The sequence below is a fragment of the Bombina bombina genome, chromosome 1 (genome assembly GCF_027579735.1).
Source record: "Bombina bombina isolate aBomBom1 chromosome 1, aBomBom1.pri, whole genome shotgun sequence".
NCBI lineage: Eukaryota > Metazoa > Chordata > Amphibia > Anura > Bombinatoridae > Bombina > Bombina bombina.
The window spans coordinates 1,110,129,640-1,110,155,456 of NC_069499.1; the positions used below are offsets into that span (position 1 = coordinate 1,110,129,640).

At 39.8% G+C, this 25,817-nt stretch overlaps 1 protein-coding gene across 1 annotated transcript in view; it reads right to left on the reverse strand.

The window, feature by feature from the left end:
* Window positions 1-25,817, reverse strand: part of NPEPPS (aminopeptidase puromycin sensitive) — a 471,919-nt gene that overhangs the window by 173,754 nt on the left and 272,348 nt on the right. Inside the window, exons 9-11 of the mRNA XM_053697681.1 lie at window positions 20,908-21,022; window positions 20,429-20,593; window positions 19,891-19,995 (exon numbers count right to left, since the gene is read on the reverse strand). Coding sequence (XP_053553656.1) covers window positions 19,891-19,995; window positions 20,429-20,593; window positions 20,908-21,022 — 385 coding nt within the window. The remainder of the gene's footprint in view (window positions 1-19,890; window positions 19,996-20,428; window positions 20,594-20,907; window positions 21,023-25,817) is intronic.

The window sequence follows — 25,817 nt, forward strand, 5'->3', positions numbered from 1 at the left end:
TATGGTATCAATTACCGACTCGGAGAAACCACGTTTTGATAAAATCAAGCGTTCAATCTCCAAGCAGTCAGACGCAGAGAAATTAGATTTGGATAGTTGAAAGGACCCTGAAGTAGAAGGTCCTGCCTCAGCAGCAGAGTCCATGGTGGAAGGGATGAAATGTCCACCAGATCAGCATACCAAGTCCTGCATGGCCACGCAGGTGCTATCAAAATTACTGAAGCTCTCTCCTGCTTGATCTTGGCAATCAGACGAGGGAGCAGAGGAAACGGTGGAAACATATAAGCCAGGTTGAAAGACCAAGGCGCTGCTAGAGCATCTATCAGCGCTGCCTTGGGATCCCTGGACCTGGATCCGTAACAAGGAAGCTTGGCGTTCTGACGAGACGCCATGAGATCCAGTTCTGGTTTGCCCCAAAGTTGAATCAACTGTGCAAACACCTCCGGATGGAGTTCCCACTCCCCCGGATGAAAAGTCTGTCGACTTAGAAAATCCGCCTCCCAGTTCTCTACTCCTGGGATATGGATAGCTGATAGATGGCAAGAGTGAACCTCTGCCCATAGAATTATTTTTGAAACCTCCAAAATTGCTAGGGAACTCCTTGTTCCCCCTTGATGGTTGATGTAGGCTACAGTCGTGATATTGTCCGACTGAAATCTGACAAGCCTGAAGAGCATTGAATATCGCTCTTAGTTCCAGAATGTTTATTGGAAGGAGTGTCTCCTCCTGAGTCCACAAGCCCTGAGCCTTCAGGGAGTTCCAGACTGCACCCCAGCCCAGAAGGCTGGCATCTGTCGTTACTATTGTCCAATCTGGCCTGCGGAAGGTCATACCCTTGGACAGATGGACCCGAGATAGCCACCAGAGAAGAGAATTCCTGGTCTCTTGATCCAGATTTAGCAGAGGTGACAAATCTGTGTAATCCCCATTCCACTGACTGAGCATGCAAAGTTGCAGCGGTCTGAGATGTAGGCGGGCAAACTGCACTATGTCCATTGCCGCTACCATTAAACCGATTACTTCCATACACTAAGCCACTGAAGGGCGAGAAGTAGAATAAAGAACACGGCAGGAATTTAGAAGTTTTGACAACCTGGCCTCTGTCAGGTAAATGTTCATTTTTACAGAATCTATCAGAGTTCCTAGTAAGGAAACTCTTGTGAGAGGGGATAGAGAACTCTTTTCTTCGTTCACTTTCCACCCATGAGACCTCAGGAATGCCAGCACAATATCCGTATGGGACCTGGCGATTTGAAAATTCGACGCTTGTATCAGAATCTCGTCTAGGTAAGGGGCTACTGCTATACCCCGCGGCCTTAGGACCGATAAGAGTGACCCTAGAATCTTTGTAAAAATTCTTGGTGCCGTAGCTAACCCAAAGGGAAGAGCCACAAACTGGTAATGCCTGTCTAGGAAGGCAAACCTGAGAAACCGATGATGATCTCTTTGTATCGGAATGTGAAGATAAGCATCCTTTAAGTCCACGGTAGTCATATATTGACCCTCCTGGATCATAGGTAGGATGGTTCGAATAGTCTCCATCTTGAAGGATGGGATCCTGAGAAATTTGTTTAGGATCTTGAGATCTAAGATTGGTCTGAAAGTTCCCTCTTTCTTGGGAACTACAAACAGATTTGAATAGAAGCCTTGCCCCTGTTCCTCCTTTGGAACTGGGTGGATCACTCCTATAACTAGGAGGTCTTGAACACAATGTAAGAATGCCTCTCTCTTTATCTGGTTTTTCAGATAATTGTGAGAGATCAAATCTCCCTTTTGGGGAAGAAGCTTTGAAGTCCAGAAGATATCCCTGGGACACAATTTCCAACGCCCAGGGATCCTGGACATCTCTTGCCCAAGCCTGGGCGAAGAGAGAAAGTCTGCCCCCTACTAGATCCGTTTCCGGATCGGGTGCTGACCTTTCATGCTGTCTTAGAGGCAGCAGCAGGTTTTTGGCCTGCTTTCCTTTGTTCCAAGCCTGGTTAGGTCTCCAAACCTGCTTGGACCGGGCAAAATTTCCCTCTTGTTTTGTATTAGAGGAAGTTGAAGCTGTGCCACTCTTGAAATTTCGAAAGGAATGAAAATTAGGCTGTTTGGTCCTTAATTTGTTGGACCTATCTTGAGGAAGGGTGTGACCTTTTCCTCCAGTAATATCAGAAATGATCTCCTTCAGTCCAGGCCCGAATAGGGTCTGCCCCTTGAAGGGAATATTGAGAAGCTTAGACTTTGAAGTAACGTCAGCTGACCAGGATTTAAGCCATAGCACCCTACGCGCCTGAATAGCAAAACCTGAGTTTTTAGCCGTTAGCTTGGTTAAATGAACAATGGCGTCAGAAACAAATGAATTGGCTAGCTTAAGAGCTTTAAGCTTGTCAAGGATATCATCCAATGGGGTTTCTACCTGTAGAGCCTCTTCTAGAGACTCAAACCAGAATTCCGCAGCAGCAGTGACAGGGGCAATGCATGCAAGGGGCTGGAGAATAAAACCTTGTTGAATAAAAAATTTCTTAAGGTAACCCTCTAATTTTTTTGTCCATTGGATCTAGAAAAGCACAACTGTCCTCGACAGGGATAGTTGTACGCTTCGCTAGGGTAGAGACTGCTCCCTCAACCTTAGGGACCGTTTGCCACAAGTCCCGTGTAGCGGCATCAATAGGAAACATCTTTTTAAAAACAGGAGGGGGGAGAGAACGGTACACCTGGTCTATCCCATTCCTTAGTAATAATTTCTGAAAACCTCTTAGGTATTGGAAAAACCATCAGTGTAAACAGGCACTGCGTAGTATTTATACAATTTCTCTGGGACTACAATGGCGTCACAGTCATCCAGAGTTGCTAAAACCTCCCTGAGCAACATGTGGAGGTGTTCAAGCTTAAATTTAAATGTAGACATATCAGAATCAGGTTGAAGTGTCTTCCCCGAGTCAGAAAAATCACCCACAGATAGAAGCTCTCCTTCTTCGGCTTCTGCACATTGTGAGGTTATATCGGACATAGCTACTAAAGCGTCAGAGAGCTCTGTATTTGTTCTAGCCCCAGAGCTGTCTCGCTTTCCTTGTAACCCTGGCAGTTTGGACAATACTTCTGTAAGAGTATGATTCATAACTGCCGCCATGTCTTGTAAAGTATACGCAATGGGCGCGCTAGATGTACTTGGCGCCCCTTAAGCGGGAGTTATAGGCTCTGACACGTGGGGAGAGTTAGTCGGCATAACTTCCCCCTTGTCAATTTCCTCTTGTGATAAATCTTTTAAAGCCAGAATATGGTCTTTATGACTTATAGTAAGATCAGTGCATTTGGTACACATTCTAAGAGGGGGTTCCACAATGGCTTCTAAACATAATGAACAAGGAGTTTCCTCTATGTCAGACATGTTTAACAGACTAGTAATGAGACCAGCAAGCTTGGAAAACACTTTAATGTGAAAAAGCAGATTATAAAAAACGGTACTGTGCCTTTAAGGGAAAAAAACAAACACAAAAACTGGAAAACAGTGAAAAAAGCAGTTAACTTTATGAAATTTTTACAGTGTGTATAACAGACTAAAATAGCATTGCACCCACTTGCAAATGGATGATTAACCCATCAGGCTCAAAAACGAAGCAAAAAAACGGTAAAACCGTTATAAAACAGTCACAAGCAAACTGCCACAGCTCTACTGTGGCTCCTACCTTCCCATAAAACGACTTTTGTAGGCACAAAAACCCTTTACAGAGGTCCAATATGTCAGGGGACTCCTTCAGGGAAGCTGGATGTCTCAGGATGTAAAAAAAACTGCGCAATTAGAGCGCGAAAATAGGCCCCTCCCACCATGCCCTCAAAGTGAAAGGGCCATAAAGAACTACTCCTAGGAGAAATCTAGTCAGCCATGTGGAAAACTAGGCCCCAAATAAAGATTTATCACCTCAGTAAAAAACGTTCTTTATATATATGCAAACGTTTTACATACTAAGCCATAATAGAAAGTAATGTGAAAATTACCCTTTACTGCAAGCATGATGCCAGTCGTTTATTAAATCACTGCAATCAGGCTTACCTTAACTATATCAGGCACTGTCAGCATTTTCTAGTTCTTATCATCCTCTAGAAAAAAATATACTGAACATACCTCAGGGCAGTTATTCTGCAGGCCGTTCCCCCAGCTGAAGTTTCCCCATACTCTTCAGTTATGTGTGAGAACAGCAGTGGACCTTAGTTACAACCTGCTAAGATCATCAAAAACCTCAGGCAAATTCTTCTTCTAATTTCTGCCTGAGGTAAAAAAAAACGCCGGTACCGTTTAAAAATAACAAACTTTTGATTGAAGATAAACTACACTAATTCACCACATCTCTCTAGCTACTTCCCTTGTCGAGAGCTGCAAGAGAATGACTGGGGGTGGCAGTTAGGGGAGGAGCTATATAGACAGCTCTGCTGTGGGTGATCCTCTTGCAGCTTCCTGTTGGGAAGGAGAATATCCCACAAGTAATGGATGAATCCGTGGACTTGATACACCTTACAAGAGAAACATACTTACTGAAAGACACCCATCCACATATAGCAGATAGCCAAACCAGTACTGAAACAGTTATCAGTAGAGGTAATGGAATATGAGAGTATATCGTCGATCTGAAAAGGGAGGTAGGAGATGAATCTCTAAGACCGGTAACGGAGAACCTATGAAAAGATTTATAGGTGATACTCGCTTCACATCCCTCTGACATTCACTGAGAGGATTCGGGCTTCAAAATGCTGAGAAGCGCATATCACAGAAGAAAATCAAGCACAAACTTACTTCACCACTTCCATAGGAGGCAAAGTTTGTAAAACTGAATTGTGGGTGTGGTGAGGGGTGTATTTATAGGCATTTTGAGGTTTGGGAAACTTTGCCCCTCCTGGTAGGATTGTACATCCCATACGTCACTAGCTCATGGACTCTTGCCAATTACATGAAAGAAAGCAGGGCACTATATGTGTAGCGATTAGGGCTTGGGATGTTTGAGGAGAAAGCTGTGGCAACGCCAAAACCGCATCAACCTAAGAGACATGAGGCTCAGAACAAAAAGAATATATCCTTTTTTTTTTTTATAAAAACTTATTCTAAATATGAGGAACAGAATTGCCTAGTAAAAATGATTTGAACCCCAGGACACAATAAGCATTTATGCATAGGAACAGACCCTTGTTCCAAAAACATGATAAAAATGCCCATTCACTAAACTTTATTTATTAAAGGGACACTGAACCCAATTTTTTTTCTTTCGTGATTCAGATAGAACATGCAATTTTAAGCAACTTTCTAATTTACTCCTATTATCAATTTTTCAACATTCTCTTGCTATCTTTATTTTAAAAAGGAGGCATCTAAGTTTTTTTTTTTTGGTTCAGGACTGTGGACAGCACTTTTTTATTGGTGGATTAATTTATCCACCAATCAGCAAAAACAACCCAGGTTGTTCACCAAAAATGGTCCGGCATTTGATAATAGGAGAAAATTAGAAAGTGGCTTAAAATTGCATGCTCTATCTGAATCACAAATGAAAATATTTGGGTTCAGTGTCCCTTTAAGGACTTTTCATGAAGCACTGTCATTTTAAGTAATTTATGATACTTTTTAACAAATCTCCATACTCAATGCAAAACCGTTCTACAAGCAAATATTCCTATCAGGTTGTGACAAAAATAACTACACACTTGGAGGATAAGCAACTAAGTCTCCGACACTCAGACAGCAGAAAAGATTGCCGCTATATTCTCAGTCAGAGGAGGCGGAGTCACGAGATTGGCTCAGCAACAGCTAAAAATGGTGCCGCTCCATCTTTAAAACCTAAGGAGGCGGAGTCACAAGCTCAACAAAGAAATGAGGGGTGCAGCTAGAGCTAACAGCGCACTTCATTTTCACCACAGGCAAACAAATTTTAACAGTCAGCCCTCTCTGCTAAAGAACGATCTTGCACATATACAAGGAAAAAACTCACCCATTGACTTCCCTTCCCCAAACAGTGTACTTACCACTGTATCACAGTGGGATCATGCATAACGGTAGTTCAGAGAATAAAAACTGAGAAAGGGGAAAATTAAAGTGAAATCAAACTTAACAAAAAACACAGCCTCAGGGGATAATTAAAGCACTATAAAGAATAAACCCAACATGTCTCGCACATATAATAAGTGCCTGCCACTGCCAAATAAAATCCTTCCCAAAGGTTTAATAAGTCTCCAAAGCTAGAAGACAAAAACACTAGTCTAGCCGTCCGGCAGGAGGACAGCTTACAAGGCATGAAAGGACACATACTCATTACAGAGACCTGTAGAAAAAGAAAGAACAGAGTAAACCTACTCTGGCTATCTATACCATGGGCAGCAAATATGTTAGAAAAACAAAGCAAGGCCCACCTCACAAGTTCCTAACTGCTCTAAAGCCACCACTACTCTACTGCAGAGATTGACGTGGACTACAGCTATACCCAAAAATCTTGCTTGTTGCGAAAATAAATTCAATTTTCTTTAGACATCAAAATATCACCTCCTCCATTGACAGAGGCAAAGAGAATGACTGGGGATTGTGGGTAGGGGACTGAAATTTAACAGCTTTGCTGTGATGCTCTTTGCCTCCTCCTGCTGGCCAGGATTGATATTTCCACTAGTAATTGAGGACATTGTGGATTTTCCATATCCTAGGAAAGAAACTGATATCATACAGTGCTCAAGACATACTCCTGCCCCTTCCTCAGTATACTGTCATGGAAAGCAGCGCAGTTTCAACAAAAAACCCCAAATAATAACAGTACATTTGAAAATATAAAGTAAATAGGAGAGTTTCTCTTTTTTTTCCATTTTTTTTAATTGAGGTTTTAATTTTCATTAACAGATATACAAAACTTCAAATGAAGCACTCGTACAGAAAGAAAAGTCATATCCAATGGAATAAAAAAAATATACAGGTAGCCCTCAGTTTACGCCGGGGTTAGGTTCCAGAAGGAATGGTTGTAAATCGAAACAGTTGTAAATTGAAACCCAGTTTATAATGTAAGTCAAATGGAAGTGAGGGAGATAGGTTCCAGGCCCCTCTCAAAATTGTCATAAGTAACACCTAATACATTATTTTTAAAGCTTTGAAATGAAGACTTTAAATGCTAAACAGCATTATAAACCTAATAAAATAATCACACAACACAGAATATATAATTAAACTAAGTTAAATGAACAAAAACATTTGCTAAACAGCATTATAAACTTAATAAAATAATCACACAACACAGACTTCACTTGTATTTTTCTGCAAACAGTTCTTTCTGTGCATTCCAATCTGGACTGATTTATAGACAGGAAGATCTTGTTCCTTTGAAATCTGCTCGATAGCTCAGGTCTGGTTAAACTGATTAATTTCAGCTTGCTTGGCTTTGCTGCAACACAAGCGGACAGCTCCACCTACTGGCTATTTTAATCAATGCACTGCTTCTCAATGCTTTTCAATAGCAGTCACATGACTGGAAAAAAAGGTTGTTATTCTGAAACGGTGTAAATTGAACCGTTGTAAAACGAGGGCCACCTGTACTTTTGCATCTGTTACATCACTGAATAGGTTAGACATATAAGAAATGAACCTCACATTTTCTAGATACAAATAGAAATAAACCAAATAGTAAAATTTATTTTTAGATTGAGTTGAAATGAAACAAGGCCCACACAAGAAATGTATACACTATAGCGTATATACCGAAGTTACTCAGAAAACATATTGCTATTGATATGGTAAAGAGGTATCTTAAGTGAGCTATTAACAAAATAAAGACTGAACTGTGAATCGTGTCACAGAAGGACTATATATATATCTGAAGAATGTAGGATACCTCCCGTGATTTAAAAAGGATAAACCAGGTAGAACATTGAGAGTATCACATAGTAAGGGTGATTGTTACTAAATTAACAGACGTATAAATCTAAAAGTAAGTAGAATTAGAAGCGGTGATTACAAGGGAAACCGCAAAGAAGTGTCTGGATAGTACTCCAAATATCAGACCACTATATGAAAAAACATAATTTATGCTTACCTGATAAATTCCTTTCTTCTGTAGTGTGATCAGTCCACGGGTCATCATTACTTCTGGGATATTACTCCTCCCCAACAGGAAGTGCAAGAGGATTCACCCAGCAGAGCTGCATATAGCTCCTCCCCTCTACGTCACTCCCAGTCATTCGACCAAGGACCAACGAGAAAGGAAAAGCCAAGGGTGAAGTGGTGACTGGAGTATAAATTAAAAAATATTTACCTGCCTTAAAAACAGGGCGGGCCGTGGACTGATCACACTACAGAAGAAAGGAATTTATCAGGTAAGCATAAATTATGTTTTCTTCTGTTAAGTGTGATCAGTCCACGGGTCATCATTACTTCTGGGATACCAATACCAAAGCAAAAGTACACGGATGACGGGAGGGATAGGCAGGCTCTTTATACAGAAGGAACCACTGCCTGAAGAACCTTTCTCCCAAAAATAGCCTCCGATGAAGCAAAAAAGTGTCAAATTTGGAAAATTTGGAAAAAGTATGAAGCGAAGACCAAGTTGCAGCCTTGCAAATCTGTTCAACAGAGGCCTCATTCTTGAAGGCCCAAGTGGAAGCCACAGCTCTAGTAGAATGAGCTGTAATTCTTTCAGGAGGCTGCTGTCCAGCAGTCTCATAAGCTAAACGAATTATGCTACGAAGCCAAAAAGAAAGAGAGGTAGCGGAAGCTTTTTGACCTCTCCTCTGCCCAGAGTAAATGACAAACAGAGAAGACGTTTGTCGAAATTCCTTAGTTGCCTGTAAGTAAAATTTTAGAGCACGGACTACATCCAGGTTGTGCAGTAGACGTTCCTTCTTTGAAGAAGGATTTGGGCATAAAGAAGGAACAACAATCTCTTGATTGATATTCCTGTTAGTAACTACCTTAGGTAAGAACCCAGGTTTAGTACGCAGGACTACCTTATCCGAATGAAAAATCAAATAAGGAGAATCACAATGTAAGGCTGATAATTCAGAGACTCTTCGAGCCGAGGAAATAGCCATTAAAAATAGAACTTTCCAAGATAACAACTTTATATCAATGGAATGAAGGGGTTCAAACGGAACGCCCTGTAATATTAAAACGTACTGTGCCTTTAAGAAGCACAGAAGATCTATGACAGTTGAAAATTAATAAATTGAAACAGTTATAGCCTCAATCCTTGTAAATAACACAACTTTAGCAAAGGTTTAATCCCATTAGCAAAGATAACAAATTCTGAAAGCAGGAAACAAATTACAGAATAAACGTTTTTTATCTCAGTCAAACTATAATTCTCACAGCTCTGCTGAGAGAAATTACCTCCCTCAAAATAAGTTTTGAAGACCCCTGAGCTCTGTAGAGATGAACCGGATCATGCAGGGAATACAATGAGTTGCTGACTGAAATATTTGATGTGTAGTAAAAGCGCCAAAAAACGGCCCCTCCCCCTCACACACAGCAGTGAGGGAGAACAGAAACTGTCAGAAAACAGATTAAGCAACTGCCAAGTGGAAAAATAGTGCCCAAACATTTATTCACTCAGTACCTCAGTAAATGAAAACGATTTTACATTCCAGCAAAAACGTTAAACATAATCTCTAGTTATTAAACAGCTTTATGTATTTCTTACAGTGTAATTCTAGTGAAGTACCATTCCCCAGAATACTGAAGTGTAAAGTATACATACATGACATTATATCGGTATGGCAGGATTTTCTCATCAATTCCATTGTCAGAAAATAAAAACTGCTACATACCTCTATGCAGATTCATCTGCCCGCTGTCCCCTGATCTGAAGTTTACCTCTCCTCAGATGGCCGAGAAACAGCAATATGATCTTAACTACTCCGGCTAAAATCATAACAAAAACTCTGGTAGATTCTTCTTCAAACTCTGCCAGAGAGATAATAACACACTCCGGTGCTATTTTAAAATAACAAACTTTTGATTGAAGATATAAAACTAAGTATAATCACCATAGTCCTCTCACACATCCTATCTAGTCGTTGGGTGCAAGAGAATGACTGGGAGTGACGTAGAGGGGAGGAGCTATATGCAGCTCTGCTGGGTGAATCCTCTTGCACTTCCTGTTGGGGAGGAGTAATATCCCAGAAGTAATGATGACCCGTGGACTGATCACACTTAACAGAAGAAAGGGGGGGAACGAAAGGGAAGGGGAGACGGGAGGGAAAGGGGAAACGGGTGGGGAGGGGTGTCCTGCTTTTTGAGAGGGGGGGGAGAGAGCGTGTCCAACATATCAAAAGCCTACTCATAAAAGTGTCACTTGCAAACTTAAACACACACACATATATATACATACCTACATACACACACACACACACACACACACACAGGTGGCCCTCGGTTTACGCCGGTTCAATTTGCGCCGTTTCAGAATAACAACTTTGTTTTTAGTCATGTGCACTAATTAAAATAGCCAGTAGGTGGAGCTGTCCGCTTGTTTTGCTGTAAAGTTATGCAACTTAACAGGTCAGAAATTGATCTGTGTACACAGAACAGACATTAGCTATCGAGCAGCCACTTCCCTATTATCTTCCTGTCCAACTGCTTGAGGTGAAGGTGCCTAGCTGCTTATTAATCACTGCAGATTGCAATGCATAGAATAGGTGTAGACCCAATATTATCCAACATGCTAACAATGCAAAGAACTGATTGCAGAAAAATGCAAGTAAAAAAAAGTTTTTGTTCATTAAACTTAGTTTGATGATGATGCAGTCTGTTGTGTAATTATTTTATTAGGTGCTGTTAGCAAATGTTTTTGCTCATTAAACTTAATTGTTTGATGATGATACAATCTATATTATTAGGTTTATAATGCTGTTCAGGATTTAAAGTCTTCATTTCAAAGCTTTAAAAATAATGTATTAGATGTTACTTAGGACAATTTTGAGAGGGGCCTGGAACCTAACTCCCTCACTTCCCATTGACTTACATTATAAACTGGATTTCAATTTACAACGGTTTCGATTTACAACCATTCCAATAAATAAAACAGTAAGGGCCAGGTTAAATATATAAAAACATACAGCCTCAGCCTATGGGGAGGGGTGGAGGTGGTTATTGAAATGTGGTAGGTAGACAAGAAGGCTTATTATACTATGACTCAAAAGTAAAATGAGCTACAACATTACACTCATAAGCATATGGGTTACTAGAAGGAAATTATAAGAGGGTTAGTTACATACTGGACTATCGTCCTGTCTGGCATGGTTCTAAACTCTAAACTATTAACTTAGACACGGTTTATATAGCTCAGTTAAAATATTTTATATAGGGAAACCATAAATGAGAGTAGCAGTGTGGATCCAGACCACACTAATGACATGACAAATGTTTCACAACAAAACTACACAACGCCTTACAACAGTGGCCACATCATCGGGTTATTCGGGTTGATACACATAGAATTATGCTAAGAGTGGAACCGATGAACAAGTAAGCAATATGGGCGAGCCAGAGTAACCCCAATCTTTACTGCCTTTGTAAAGATTAAATAAAATATACCCTGCACATATTGAGAACAAAGGTTGAAGGCATCAGTACTATAGTAGCAGGGGAGGAACAAATATCTCCTCTACATAGACTTAAGTCCTGCCATCTGGGTACGGGGAGTTTCTCTTTTTAAATTGCACACTATGAATCATGAAGGTTTTATTTTGACTGCCATATCCCTTGATTTTTTATTATTAGCATATTATGAAGCAATTATTTTGTGAAATGTATTAAACAATTACAACTAATCCCATTTTAGTTTACAAATCATATATATTATGCAATGAGGTGGAAAACATAATTAATGTAAGAACTTACCTGATAAATTCATTTCTTTCATATTGGCATGAGTCCATGAGCTAGTGATGTATGGGATATACAATCCTACCAGGAGGAGCAAAGTTCCCCAAACCTCAAAATGCATATAAATGCACCCCTCGCCATACCCACAATTCAGTTTAATGAATAGCCAAGTAGTGGGGTGATAGAAAAAAGGAGTAAAAAGCATAAAAAAAGAGAACTGGAAATATAATTGTGCTTTATACAAAAAAAACATAACCACCATAAAAAGGGTGGGTCTTATGGACTCTTGCCAATATAAAAGAAATGAATTTATCAGGTAAGTTCTTACATAAATTATGTTTTCTTTCATGTAATTGGCAAGAGTCCATGAGCTAGTGACGTATGGAATAGTAATACCCAAGATGTGGTACTCCACAGAAGAGTCACTAGAGAGGAAGGGATAAAAATTAAAACAGCCATTTTCCGCTGGAAAAATTAAATCCACATACAAAAAAATAAGTTTTTATCATAATTGAAAGAAAAAAATTAAAACATAAGCAGAGGGGGGGGGGGGGGTGGCTAGGCGGCGGCCATGAATGGTCGCAATATCTGGGGCTCCTGGAGTGAACTGCTCAATCCGCCGATTTAAGCAGCAATTCTGCACTTCACCTAGATAAACAACTCGTCTTTGATTAGATTAAAGACCACTGCACACTACTATCTCAAAGCTGCAGAGCTAATGAACTCTGGGACCCAGATCTGGTCCGTTGAGATCTTAGGCGGCGGCCTCTACACAAGATCCCGACTCCACCCCCCTGTAACCGGTGTATAGCAGTCTCCATAGACTGCCCACTATATTGCAGAAGGGGGCCAACTTGCCAAACATCTTTAGGACTCTTGTGTGCTAGAGAGAACCGTGCATACATTGTTTCACAAATGGAGGCCCTGGACAAGTGGGAACACTCAGTGACGCAGCTTCTGAATGAACACTTCCGGAGCCTAGAAGAAGAGCTGTGCAGAATACTCTTCAGCCCAGCAGTTTTGACAGTCTATATGAACATTGATAACTGTAGCCCTAAGTGCCAGCTCGTCTGACTCAGCATCTCTTACCAACTACTACTCTACAGATAGTCCCGGTTGTACGGATCTCTCATCTATCAGGGTCATTCGTCAAGGGAGGCATTCTATACAGGACGACCTGACAAGCAGCCTAATACCAACACCTAACCATCAGCTGAGCTGGTCAACGCCTGAGACAGAAGAGAAGTTCATGGTGGCTCCGGCAGAAGGGTTGTGCACTCCAGGAGACACTAATGTGATGGGAACAGAAGCTGAAACTTTTATTGGTGATGCAAACCCTGATCTGAGCAGGGAAAAACCCGTTTAGTTTGTGACAGTAAAGAAATACTTAAAGAGAGGTAAGAAGTCACTCTTGTATAGTTTTGGGGACTCTAGATTAGCCAGATGGACACCGGTCCTTACTCCATGGGATCGTGCCAAGACAACCGGGAGATTACCCTGCTTAATGTCTCCCGTAACAAACTGTAAACAGAAGCGGAGGCTATTTGTCCCATGGGGAGAGCTTCTATCCGGCATGACAGAGACATGGCCATATTTAGTTCTGATCCGTGGCTGAAACATTAAGTGGAAATGATCACGTAATAGTAATGCACCATGTGAGGTAAAATAGCCGTATATGAATAGGTTGGCAGTGCACTGTGCTGCTCTAATTACCTTCTAGCTCACCGGATTTTACCCTAGGGGATTGTTGCAAGACAACCGGGAGATTACTTTGCCTAATGTCTCCCATAACAAACTATGAACGGCAGCGGAGACTGTTTTACCTAGATGGAGAACTTCTGCCCGGCATGACAGAGACATAGCCATATTCAGCTTTGAATCGTTGTTGGGACTCTAAGTGGCAATGAACATTTAATAGTATTATACCTTATGAGGCAGAATAGCTTTATATGAGTATGCCGACATGGTATTGATTACTCCCTAGTTCCTCTCAGTGTATTATAGCATGTCCTGTTTTTTTTCCTTAGGGGGCGCTAAACCTATTGCCTAACTTCACTCTTACTACCCAGCGTGTTCACTGGGCTTGTGCTGTGTGGCCAGCGGCAGAGGTGGCGCGGTACGGCATAGGGATTAATATAATAGGCACTCAATATTTAAGCCCATAATTTTAATTTCGACTTATAAAATTTTAGAGTCCCAGATAGAGGCACTACCCCAAAGCTGGTATTCATTAATAAATATAGGCTGTTTAACATGATAATGCTATTATTTTTATGTCATACCGGAGCTGTGTAAAACCAGGTTAGCGGCCCCTGATATCAGACACGTAGTTATGTCCCTATTTTGAGATACGTTCAGGTATGAGTGACATAGTTTACAAAATGTTGTTTGCATCCTCTATTGTTAAATTCCATAGCATATTAGCTCTCTCTAGAAGTACGTCTTATGCTATACAACACTCCTCCTGATTATAATATGTTATCTCTTATAGCACTAGTTGACTTGTTTGTATTAATACTCCTGATTCATTACTGTAGCTCCTTCCATGAAAGAGATATACTCATAGTTCAATTCAACTGGAGATTTGACTATGGGTACTATTTCCCAGCACATTTCCCTACATAAATCTCTATAACTAGTTGGCAAGTTGGTTCCTAATACATACATTTGTTGGTACAAATATTGTCCTGTGGGTCCAAAAGTGGCCCTTTCACACATATATATTTTTCCCCTACGTGCCCCCAGATATCTCCCACTCTATAGTTTCAGCAGTCCAAGAGAGGCTGCTAGAGTTTAACTGGGGTAATATGTTTTAAATTGTATACAATTATGAGGGAACTTTTCATCTATTCTATAAATATATAAAAAAAAGGTTCATCATTTGAGACCCATGAGTGGTCTCCTTCTGTCTCAGTTTACCAACTATAACGACACATTATGTATATAGTTTGGGGGTCCAAGAGTGACCTCATATAACATGGAGTTGGTATACAAATTGTATGGCAAACATTTTCTTATACAAAGAATGTACAAGTCATAAATTCATGTTTTATATACATATATATATTCTGATATGTATCAGTTTGAAGTCTTGTAACCATTTATTACTGTATTCTTTAAAAAAACATAAGCAGAGGAATCAAACTGAAACAGCTGCCTGAAGAACTTTTCTACCAAAAACTGCTTCAGAAAAGGCAAATACATAAAAAAACGGGAGAATTTAGTAAATGTATGCAAAAAAAACCAAGTTGCTGCTTTGCAAATCTGATCAACTGAAGCTTCATTCTTAAAAGCCCACCAAGTGGAAACTGATCTAGTAGAATGAGCAGTGATTCTCTGTGGTGGGGCCTGACCAGACTCCAAATAAGCCTGATGAATCAAAAGCTTTAACCAGGATGCCAAAGAAATGGCAGAAGCTTTCTGACCTTTCCTAGAACCAGAAAAGACAACAAATAGACTAGAAGTCTTCCTGAAATCTTTAGTAGCTTCAACATAATATTTCAAAGCTCTTACAACATCCAGAGAACGTAAGGATCTCTCCAAAGAATTCTAAGGATTAGGACACAAAGAGGGAACAAGAATTTTCCTATTAATGTTGTTAGAATTCACAACTTTAGGTAAAAAATTAAATAAAGTCCGCAAAACTGCCTTATCCTGATGGAAAATCAGAAAAGGAGACTCACAAGAAAGAGCAGATAATTTGGAAACTCTTCTAGCAGATTGCCAAAAGGAACAACACTTTCCAAGAAAGTAGTTTAATATCCAAAGAATGCATAGGCTCAAAAGGAGGAGCCTGTAAAGCTTTCAAAACCAAATTAAGACACCAAGGAGAAGAGATTGATTTAATGACAGGCTTGATACGGACCAAAGACTGCACAAAACAGTGAATATCAGGAAGCTAAGCAATTTTTCTGTGGAATAAAACAGAAAGAGCAAAGATTTGTACTTTAATGGAACTTGCAGACAAACCTTTATCCAAACCATCCTGAAGAAACTGTAAAATTTTAGGAATTCCAAAAGAATGCCAGGAGAATTTATGAGAAGAACCACGAAATATAAGTCTTCCAAACTCGATAATAGATCTTCCTTGAAACAGATTAACGAGCCTGTAACATAGTATTAATCACCGAGTCAGAGAAACCTCTATGACTAAGCACTAAGCGTTCAATTTCCATACCTTCAAATTTAACAATTTGAGATCCTGATGGAAAAACGGTCCTTGAGACAGGTCTGGTCTTAAAGGAAGTGGCCAAGGTTGGCAACTGGACATCCGAACAAGATCCACATACCAGAACCTGTGAGGCCATGCTAGAGCTACCAGAAACACAAATGATTGTTCCATGATGATCTTGGAGATCACTCTTAGAAGAAGAACTAGAGGCGGGAAGATATAAGCAGGTTGGTAAAACCAAGGAACTGCTAACGCATCCACCGACTCCGCCTGAGGATCCCTGGATCTGGACAAGTACCTGGGAAGTTTCTTGTTTAGATGGGAAGTCACCAGATCTATTTCTGGAAGACCCCACATCTGAACAATCTGAATGAACACATCTGAATGGAGAGACCATTCCCCCAGATGTAAAGTCTGATGGCTGAGATAATCCACTTCCCAATTGTCTACACCTGGGATATGTACCGCAGAAATTAGACAAGAGCTGGATTCTGCCCAAGAAAGTATGCAAGGTACTTCTTTCATAGCTTGGGGACTGTGAGCCCCACCCTTATGACTGACATATGCCACAGTTGTGATATTGTCTGTCTGAAAACAAATGAATGGTTCTCTCTTCAACAGAGGCCAAACCTGAAGAGCCCTGAAAATAGCACTGAGTTCTAAAATATTGATTGGTAACCTCGCCTCTTGAGATTTCCAAACCCCTTGTGCTGTCAGAGAACCCCAGACAGCTCCCCAACCAGAAAGACTTGCATCAGTTGTGATTACAGTCCAGGTTGGACGAACAAAAGAGGCCACTTGAACTATACAATGGTGATATAACCACCAAGTCAGAGAGAGTAGAACATTGGGATTTAAGGATATTATTTATAATATCCTTGTATAATCCCTGCACCATTGATTCAGCATACAAAGATGTAGAGGTCTCATGTAAAAACGAGCAAAGGGGATCGCGTCCGATGCTGCAGTCATGAGACCTAAAACTTCCATGCACATAGCCACTGAAGGGAATGATTGAGACTGAAGGTTTCGACAAGCTGAAACCAATTTTAGTCGTCTCTTGTCTGTTAGAGACAGAGTCATGGACACTGAATCTATCTGGAAACCTAAAAATGTGACCCTTGTCTGAGGAATCAAGGAACTTTTTAGTAAATTGATCCCCCAACCATGTCTTTGAAGAAACAACACTAGTTGATTCGTGTGAGATTCGGCAGAATGTAAAGACTGAGCTAGTACCAAGATATTGTCCAAATAAGGAAACACTGCAATACCATGTTCTCTAATTACAGAGAGTAGGGCACCAAGAACCTTTGAAAAAATTCTTGGAGCTGTCTTTAGGCCAAATGGAAGAGCGACAAATTGGTAATGCTGGTCTAGAAAAGAGAATCTCGGAAACGGATAGTGGTCCGGATGAATCTGAATATGAAGATATGCATCCTGTAAGTCTATCGTGAAAATATAATGACCTTGCTGAACAAAAGGCAGAATAGTCCTTAGTCACTATTTTGAAAGTTGGAACTCTTACAAAACCATTCCAAATTTTCAGATCCAGAACTGGCCTGAATGAATTTTCTCTCTTTGGGACAATGAATAGATTTGAATAAAACCCCAGACCCTGTTCCTGAAACGGAACTGGTATGATTACCACTGAAAGCTCTAGATCTGAAACACACTTCAGAAAAGCCTGAGCCTTAAATGGATTTGCTGGAACGTGTGAGAAAAAAAAAATTTCACAGGAGGTCTTACTCTGAATCCATTGATTTTGGACAGAATCTGCCCAAATGTTTTGGAAAAATTTTAATCTGTCCCCCACCAGCTGAGCTGGAATAAGGGCCGCACCTTCATGCGGACGTGGGGGCTGGCTTTGGTTTCTTAAAAGGCTTGGATTTATTCCAAATTAAAGAAGGTTTCCAATTGGAACCAGATTCTTTGGGGGAAGGATTGGCTTTTTGTTCCTTACTCTGTCGAAAAGAACGAAAACGATTAGAAGCTTTAGATTTACCCTTGGATCTTTTATCCTGAGGTAAAAAAGCTCCCTTCCCCCAGTGACAATTGAAATAATTGAATCCAACTGAGAACCAAATACATTGTTACCTTGGAAAGAAAGAGATAGTAATCTAGACTTAGATACCATGTCAGCATTCCAATATTTGAGCCACAAAGCTCTTCTAGATAACATAGCTAAAGACATAGATTTAACATCAATATTGATGATATCAAAAATAGCATCACAGATAAAATGATTAGCATGTTGAAGCAAGCAAACAATGTTAGACAAATCAGGATCTGTTTCCTGGTGCGCTAAACTTTCCAACCAAAAAGTTGATTCAGCTGCAACATCAGCCATAGATTATAGCAGGCCTAAGAATGTAGCCAGAAAATAAATAAGCTTTCCTTAGATAAGATTCAGGTTTCCTATCTAAAAAGAAGTACTATCTTCCATAGGAATAGTAGTACGTTTGGCAAGAGTAGAAATAGCCCCATCAACTTTGGTGATTTTTTCCCAAAACTCCAATCTAACTGTTGGCAAAGGATACAACTTTTTAAACCTAGAAGAAGGAATACAAGAAGTACCAGGCCTATTCCATTACTGTGAAATCATTTCAGAAATAGCATCAGGAACTGGAAAAACATCTGGAGTAACCACAGGAGGTTTATAAACAGAATTTAAAACATTTACTAGTTTTAGTATCAAGATAACTAGTTTCCTCAATATCCCAAGTAATCAAGACCTCTTTTAAGGAATAAATATACTCCATCTTAAAGAGATAAGTAGATTTGTCAGTGTCAATATCTGAGGTGGGATCTTCTGAACCAGATAGATCCTCAAAGAGGAGGATAATTAAGTATGTTGTTGGTCATTTGAAATTTCATCAACTTTAACGTTTATTAGAAGACGGAATAGCAGACAAAGCCTTCTGAATCGCATCAGCAATAAAATCTTTTATATTCAGAGGGATATCGCAAAATGAATTTTTTGGCGCTAGCAAAATCCGGAAAAGCAGCAACTCGCGTCATGGCAGACAACCTTGTGCAAGGAAACCTAGCGTTAACTAAGACGCCGGAAATGACGAATTTGCGTCACCGAACGTACCTTTGCGCCAAAAAAATTTCTTGCGCCAAGAATGACGCAATAAATATCAACATTTTGCGACCTTGCGAGCCTATTTTTGCCCGCGAAAATTAATGAAAAAGCAGTCAATTTGAAGACTATACCCCAGGTAAGAAAAAATAACTTCATAAATTTGTTTCCCAATTTTGAAACTGAGTCTGCAAAAGGAAATGTACATAAACCTGACTCACGGCAAATATAAGTACAATACATATATTTAAAACTTTACATTAATACATAAAAGTGCCAAACCATAGCTTAGAGTGTCTTAAGTAATGAAAAGATACTTACCGAAAGCACCCATCCACATATAGCAGATAGCCAAACCAGTACTGAAAAAGTATCAGTAGAGGTAATGGAATATGAGAGTATATTGTTGATCTGAAAAGGGAGGTAGGAGATGAATCTCTACGACCGATAACAGAGAACCTTTGAAAAGATTTCCTGTGAGGAAAACCATAGAATCAATAGGTGATACTCCCTTCACAAACCTCTGACATTAGCTGTACTCTGAGAGGAATCGGGCTTCAAAATGCTGAGAAGCGCATATCACAGAAGAAAATCAAGCACAAAAGTTTGTAAAACTGAATTGTGGGTGTGGTGAGGGGTGTATGTATAGGCATTTTGAGGTTTGGGAAACTTTGCCCCTCCTGGTAGGATTATATATCCCATACGTCACTAGCTCATGCACTCTTCCCAATTACATGAAAGAAAAAAAAAGGTAATTTAAATTAAGCGTAGCATTTTAGATATTTGATATGTGAATATTAAAGTGCATTTCTGACCTACCTCATCTCCAATATAATCATGCAGCATACGGATCACAGATGCACCCTTGCTGTAAGATATAGCATCAAAGATCTCATCAACCTCTGAAGGATGTCCTACACTAACCTACAATAAAAAGGAAATCAAGGTTACTCTTACAGAAAATGTGGTTTTGGAGATACTACAAAATCCCATATCGGGTAGGCTGAAGCAAACAATCTTTATAAATGCCAACGTTCAAAAATTAATAAAATTACTCATGTAAGTTTTCTAGTTTTAGAACAAAAACAAGTGAGATTTGGAAAGCAATACGCTGAGCTTTAGTTGAGCTTTTTCCAGCGGGTAACACTGAATGTGGTTATTGATGCAATGGACCAGACCCACCACACCAATATGTCACATTTAGTTTAGATGTGTGGTAAAAGCAACAGTGGTTGGGTCTTGAAGTAAAAGTAAGTGAGTTGTAAGACTGATACATGAAGGGCTTTAAGGAAAGAAATCACAAGTGCATAAATGAGAAAGCTAGTGTATATATCATTGATGAATGGATAATGCATACCTCAATAGGGTGACTATTTTCCAAGGCATCCAGCTCCTGAGCTCGAGTGTAGTCAGCAGACACAAACTGTGTCCAGATATCATATTCTGGGAAGCAGTGATCCACACAAAGATATTCTATCCAGGAAGCAAAACCTTCATTGAGCCATAGGTGTGTCCACCATTCCTATTAGGGGGAATAACCATAATCATATAGTTAGTGCAACTCCCCCATTTGACACTAAAAAAAAAAAAAAACACATGTAATGACATCTACTGTCAGTAGGCAGAGCTGTGTGAGCCTATCCGAGAAAACAACCTTACACAGTTTTCTGCTACTGGCAATATTAAAGCAATGGTGTCTAAAGTAATCTGCATAACAGTGCTCTGTCAATGTGAAGGCTGCAATTATATTTATTGTATATCATTGTTTAACTACATTGCATAACAATATTGGTTTATTGTGTGTGTTCAGTAAATATATAAAAAAACAAAACATACCATGGTGACCAGGTTTCCAAACCACTGGTGTGCCAACTCATGCCCAACCACCAGCGCTACCCACTGGCGAGAGGAAGAACAAGAGTTCTTTGGATCAATAAGCAGAGCAGTCTCTCTAAGAGAAAAAGGAGAAAATGTCTACATTTACAATTGTATTTAGTTATTTTATGTCTATAAGATAGGCTAGTATACCTTTTGCTATGTATTATATATACACGTTGTGCTCTAAAACACACTGAAGCCTTCAAGAGTTCTCATCTTCACACAATTTTTTTTTTAAATATATATATATATATATATATATTTTTTTTACTGAGGTTCATACATCAAATCACAGTAATATATTTCAGCACAGTTACATTACTTATAAATCAGCCCGTTACACAAAAGAAAATGCAATACGTCTAAATGATACTTCTCTATAGTAACAACATAAAGAAAAAATACATGTAGACTAAGCACAAAGTGAGTACCTCAAGACTGCTAAAAGCCGATTATACCAAAAACAAAAACCCACAAAAAACAACCTATGCTTACCTGATAAATTAATTTATTTCATGGTGGTGAAAGTCCATGATCCATTACTCCTCGGAATTACTCTTCCCTGCCACTAGGAGGAGGCAAAGATTCCCAATCCAAAAGAGCTCTATAAAACTCCTCCCACATAAACAAGTCTGAGTAAATCCAATTCAAAATAGGTAGGAAAAGAAATAAGAGAAAAATAATAGACTTAGGGGAAAAAAAAAAAAGATGTGAACAAAAATAAACCAACACCAAAAAACAGGATGGAGTCTCGTGGACTCTCACCACCATGAAAGAAATTAATCACGTAAGCATAAATAAGGTATTCTTTCATACAAGTGGTAATAGAGTCCACAATCTTTTACTCCTGATAACTAATACCAAAGTTGTAGAGACCACGAGTAATTAGAAATAAGGACGGGATAGAAACAACAAAATTTATGCTTACCTGATAAATTTCTTTCTGGACGTGGAGAGTCCACGAGGTCATTCCAATTACTAGTGGGATATTCAATTACTGGCCAGCAGGAGGAGGCAAAGAGCAAAGTGTAACTTCCCTTACTCATAATTCCCAGTCATTCAGCCAAATGAAAATGGAAAAAGAAGAAACACAAGGGTATAGAGGTGGCTGAGGTTTACTAAAAAAAAAAAAAAACTGATGCATTATAATTAAAAAGAGGGCAGGGTCGTGGACTCTCCATGTCCGGAATTTTTTTTATTTATCAGGTAAGCATAAATTTTGTTTTCTTTCCTATGACATGGCGAGTCCTCAACATCATTCCAATTACTAGTGAGAACCAATACCCAAGCTAGAGGACATGAAATGAACAGGGAGGGAGCAAAAAGGCAGGAGGACTTAAACAGAAGGCACCACCGCTTGAAGAAACTTTCTCCCCAAAGAAGCCTCAGCCGAGGCAAAAGAATCAAATTTGTAGAATTAGGAAAATGTATGCAAAGAGGACCATGTAGTCGCCTTGCAAATCTGTTCCACAGAAGCTTCATTTTTGAAAGCCCAAGGAGAGGAGACAGCCCTAGTGTAATGAGCCGTAATTCTATCAGGAGGCTGCTGTCCAGCAGTCTCATAAGCAAAACTAATCATACTTCTTAACCAGAGGGAGAGAGCAGTAGAAGTGGCCTTCTGACCTTTACACTTTCAAGAGAAACGACAAACAGGGCAGAAGAATGCCAAAAAACATAATTTATGTAAGAACTTACCTGATAAATTCATTTCTTTCATATTAGCAAGAGTCCATGAGCTAGTGACGTATGGGATATACATTCCTACCAGGAGGGGCAAAGTTTCCCAAACCTTAAAATGCCTATAAATACACCCCTCACCACACCCACAATTCAGTTTAACGAATAGCCAAGAAGTGGGGTGATAAGAAAAAAGTGCGAAAGCATATAAAATAAGGAATTGGAATAATTGTGCTTTATACAAAAAAATTATAACCACCACAAAAAAGGGCGGGCCTCATGGACTCTTGCTAATATGAAAGAAATGAATTTATCAGGTAAGTTCTTACATAAATTATGTTTTCTTTCATGTAATTAGCAAGAGTCCATGAGCTAGTGACGTATGGGATAATGACTACCCAAGATGTGGATCTTTCCACGCAAGAGTCACTAGAGAGGGAGGGATAAAATAAAGACAGCCAATTCCTGCTGAAAATAATCCACACCCAAAATAAAGTTTAAATGAAAACATAAACAGAAGATTCAAACTGAAACCACTGCCTGAAGTACTTTTCTACCAAAAACAGCTTCAGAAGAAGAAAACACATCAAAATGGTAGAATTTAGTAAAAGAATGCAAAGAGGACCAAGTTGCTGCTTTGCAAATCTGATCAACCGAAGCTTCATTCCTTAACGCCCAGGAAGTAGAAACTGACCTAGTAGAATGAGCTGTAATCCTTCGAGGCGGAATTTTACCCGACTCGACATAGGCATGATGAAATAAAGATTTCAACCAAGATGCCAAAGAAATGGCAGAAGCTTTCTGGCCTTTTCTAGAACCGGAAAAGATGACAAATAGACTAGAAGTCTTTCGGAAAGACTTAGTAGCTTCAACATAATAATACAAAGCTCTAACAGCATCCAAGAATGCAATGATTTCTCCTTAGAATTCATAGGATTAGGACACAATGAAGGAACCACAATTTCTCTACTAATGTTGTTAGAATTCACAACCTTAGGTAAAAAATTCAAAAGAAGTTTGCAGCACCGCCTTATCCTGATGAAAAATCAGAAAAGGAGATTCACAAGAAAGAGCAGATAATTCAGAGACTCTTCTGGTAGAAGAGCTGGCCAAAAGAAACAAAACTTTCCAAGAAAGTAATTTAATGACCAAAGAATACATGGGTTCAAAAGGAAGAGCTTGAAGAGCCCCCAGAACCAAATTCAAACTCCAAGGAGGAGAAATTGACTTAAAGACAGGTTTTATACGAACCAAAGCTTGTACAAAACAATGAATATCAGGAAGATTAGCAAACTTTCTGTGAAAAAGAACAGAAAGAGCAGAGATTTGTCCATTCAAGGAACTTGCGGACAAACCGTTATCTAAACCATCCTGAAGAAACTGTAAAATTCTCGGTATTCAAAAAGAATGCCAAGAAAAATGATGAGAAAGACACTAAGAAATATAAGTCTTCCAGACTCTATAATATATCTCTCTAGATACAGATTTACGAGCCTGTCACATAGTATTAATCACAGAGTCAGAGAAACCTCTTTGACCAAGAATCAAGCGTTCAAACTCCATACCTTAAAATTTAAGGATTTGAGATCCTGATGGAAGAAAGGACCTTGCGACAGAAAGTCTGGTCTTAACGGAAGAGTCCACAGCTGGCAAGAGGCCATCCGGACAAGATCCGCATACCAAAACCTGTGAGGCCATGCTGGAGCTACCAGCAGGACAAACGAGCATTCCTGTAGAATCTTGGAGAATACTTTTGGAAGAATAACTAGAGGCGGAAAGATATAGGCAGGATGATACTTCCAAGGAAGTGATAATGCATCCACTGCCTCCGCCCGAGGATCCCGGGATCTGGACAGATACCAGGGAAGTTTCTAGTTTAGATTAGAAGCCATCAGATCTATTTCTGGGAGTTCCCACATTTGAACATTCTGAAGAAATACCTCTGGGTGAAGAGACCATTCGCCCGGATGCAACGTTTGGCGACTGAGATAATCCGCTTCCCAATTGTCTATACCTGGGATATGAACCGCAGAGATAAGACAGGAGCTGGATTCCGCCCAAACCAAAATTCGAGATACTTCTTTCATAGCCAGAGGACTGTGAGTCCCTCCTTGATGATTGATGTATGCCACAGTTGTGACATTGTCTATCTGAAAACAAATGAACAACTCTCTCTTCAGAAGAGGCCAAGACTGAAGAGTTCTGAAAATTGCGAGTTCCAAATATTGATCGGTAATCTCACCTCCTGAGATTCCCAAACCCCTTGTGCCGTCAGACCCCCACACAGCTCCCCAACCTGTAAGACTTGCATCTGTTGAGATTATAGTCCAGGTCGGAAGAACAAAGAAGCCCCCTGAACTAAACGATGGTGATCTGTCCACCACGTCAGAGAGTGTCGTATAATCGGTTTAAAGATATTAATTGAGATATCTTTGTGTAATCCCTGCACCATTGGTTCAGCATACAGAGCTGAAGAGGTCGCATGTGAAAACGAGCAAAGGAGATCGCTTCCGATGCGGCAGTCCTAAGACCTAACATTTCCATGCATAAGGCTACCAAAGGGAATGATTGTGACTGAAGGTTTTGACAAGCTGATATCAATGTTAAACTTCTCTTGTCTGACAAGGACAGAGTCATAGACACTGAATCTATCTGGAAACCTAAAAAGGTTACCCTTGTCTGAGGAATCAATGAACTTTTTGGTAAATTGATCCTCCAACCATGATCTTGAAGAAACAACACAAGTCGATTCGTATGAGATTCTGCGAAAATGTGAAGACTGAGCAAGTACCAAGATATCGTCCAAATAAGGAAATACCAAAACCCTGTTTTCTGATTACAGACAGAAGGGCACTGAGAACCTTTGAAAAAATTCTTGGAGCTGATGCTAGGCCAAACGGTAGAGCCACAAAACTGGTAATGCTTGTCTAAAAAGAGAATCTCAGAAACTAAAGTGATCTGGATGAATCGGAATATGCAGATATGCATCCTGTAAATCTTTTGTAGACATATAATGCCCTTGCTAAACAAAAGGCAGGATAGTCCTACAGTTACCATCTTGAATGTTGGTATCCTTACATAACGATTCAATATTGATAGATCCGGAACTGGTCTGAAGGAATTGACCTTCTTTGGTACAATGAAGAGATAGAATAAAACCCCAGCCCCTGTTCCAGAACTGGAACTGGCAT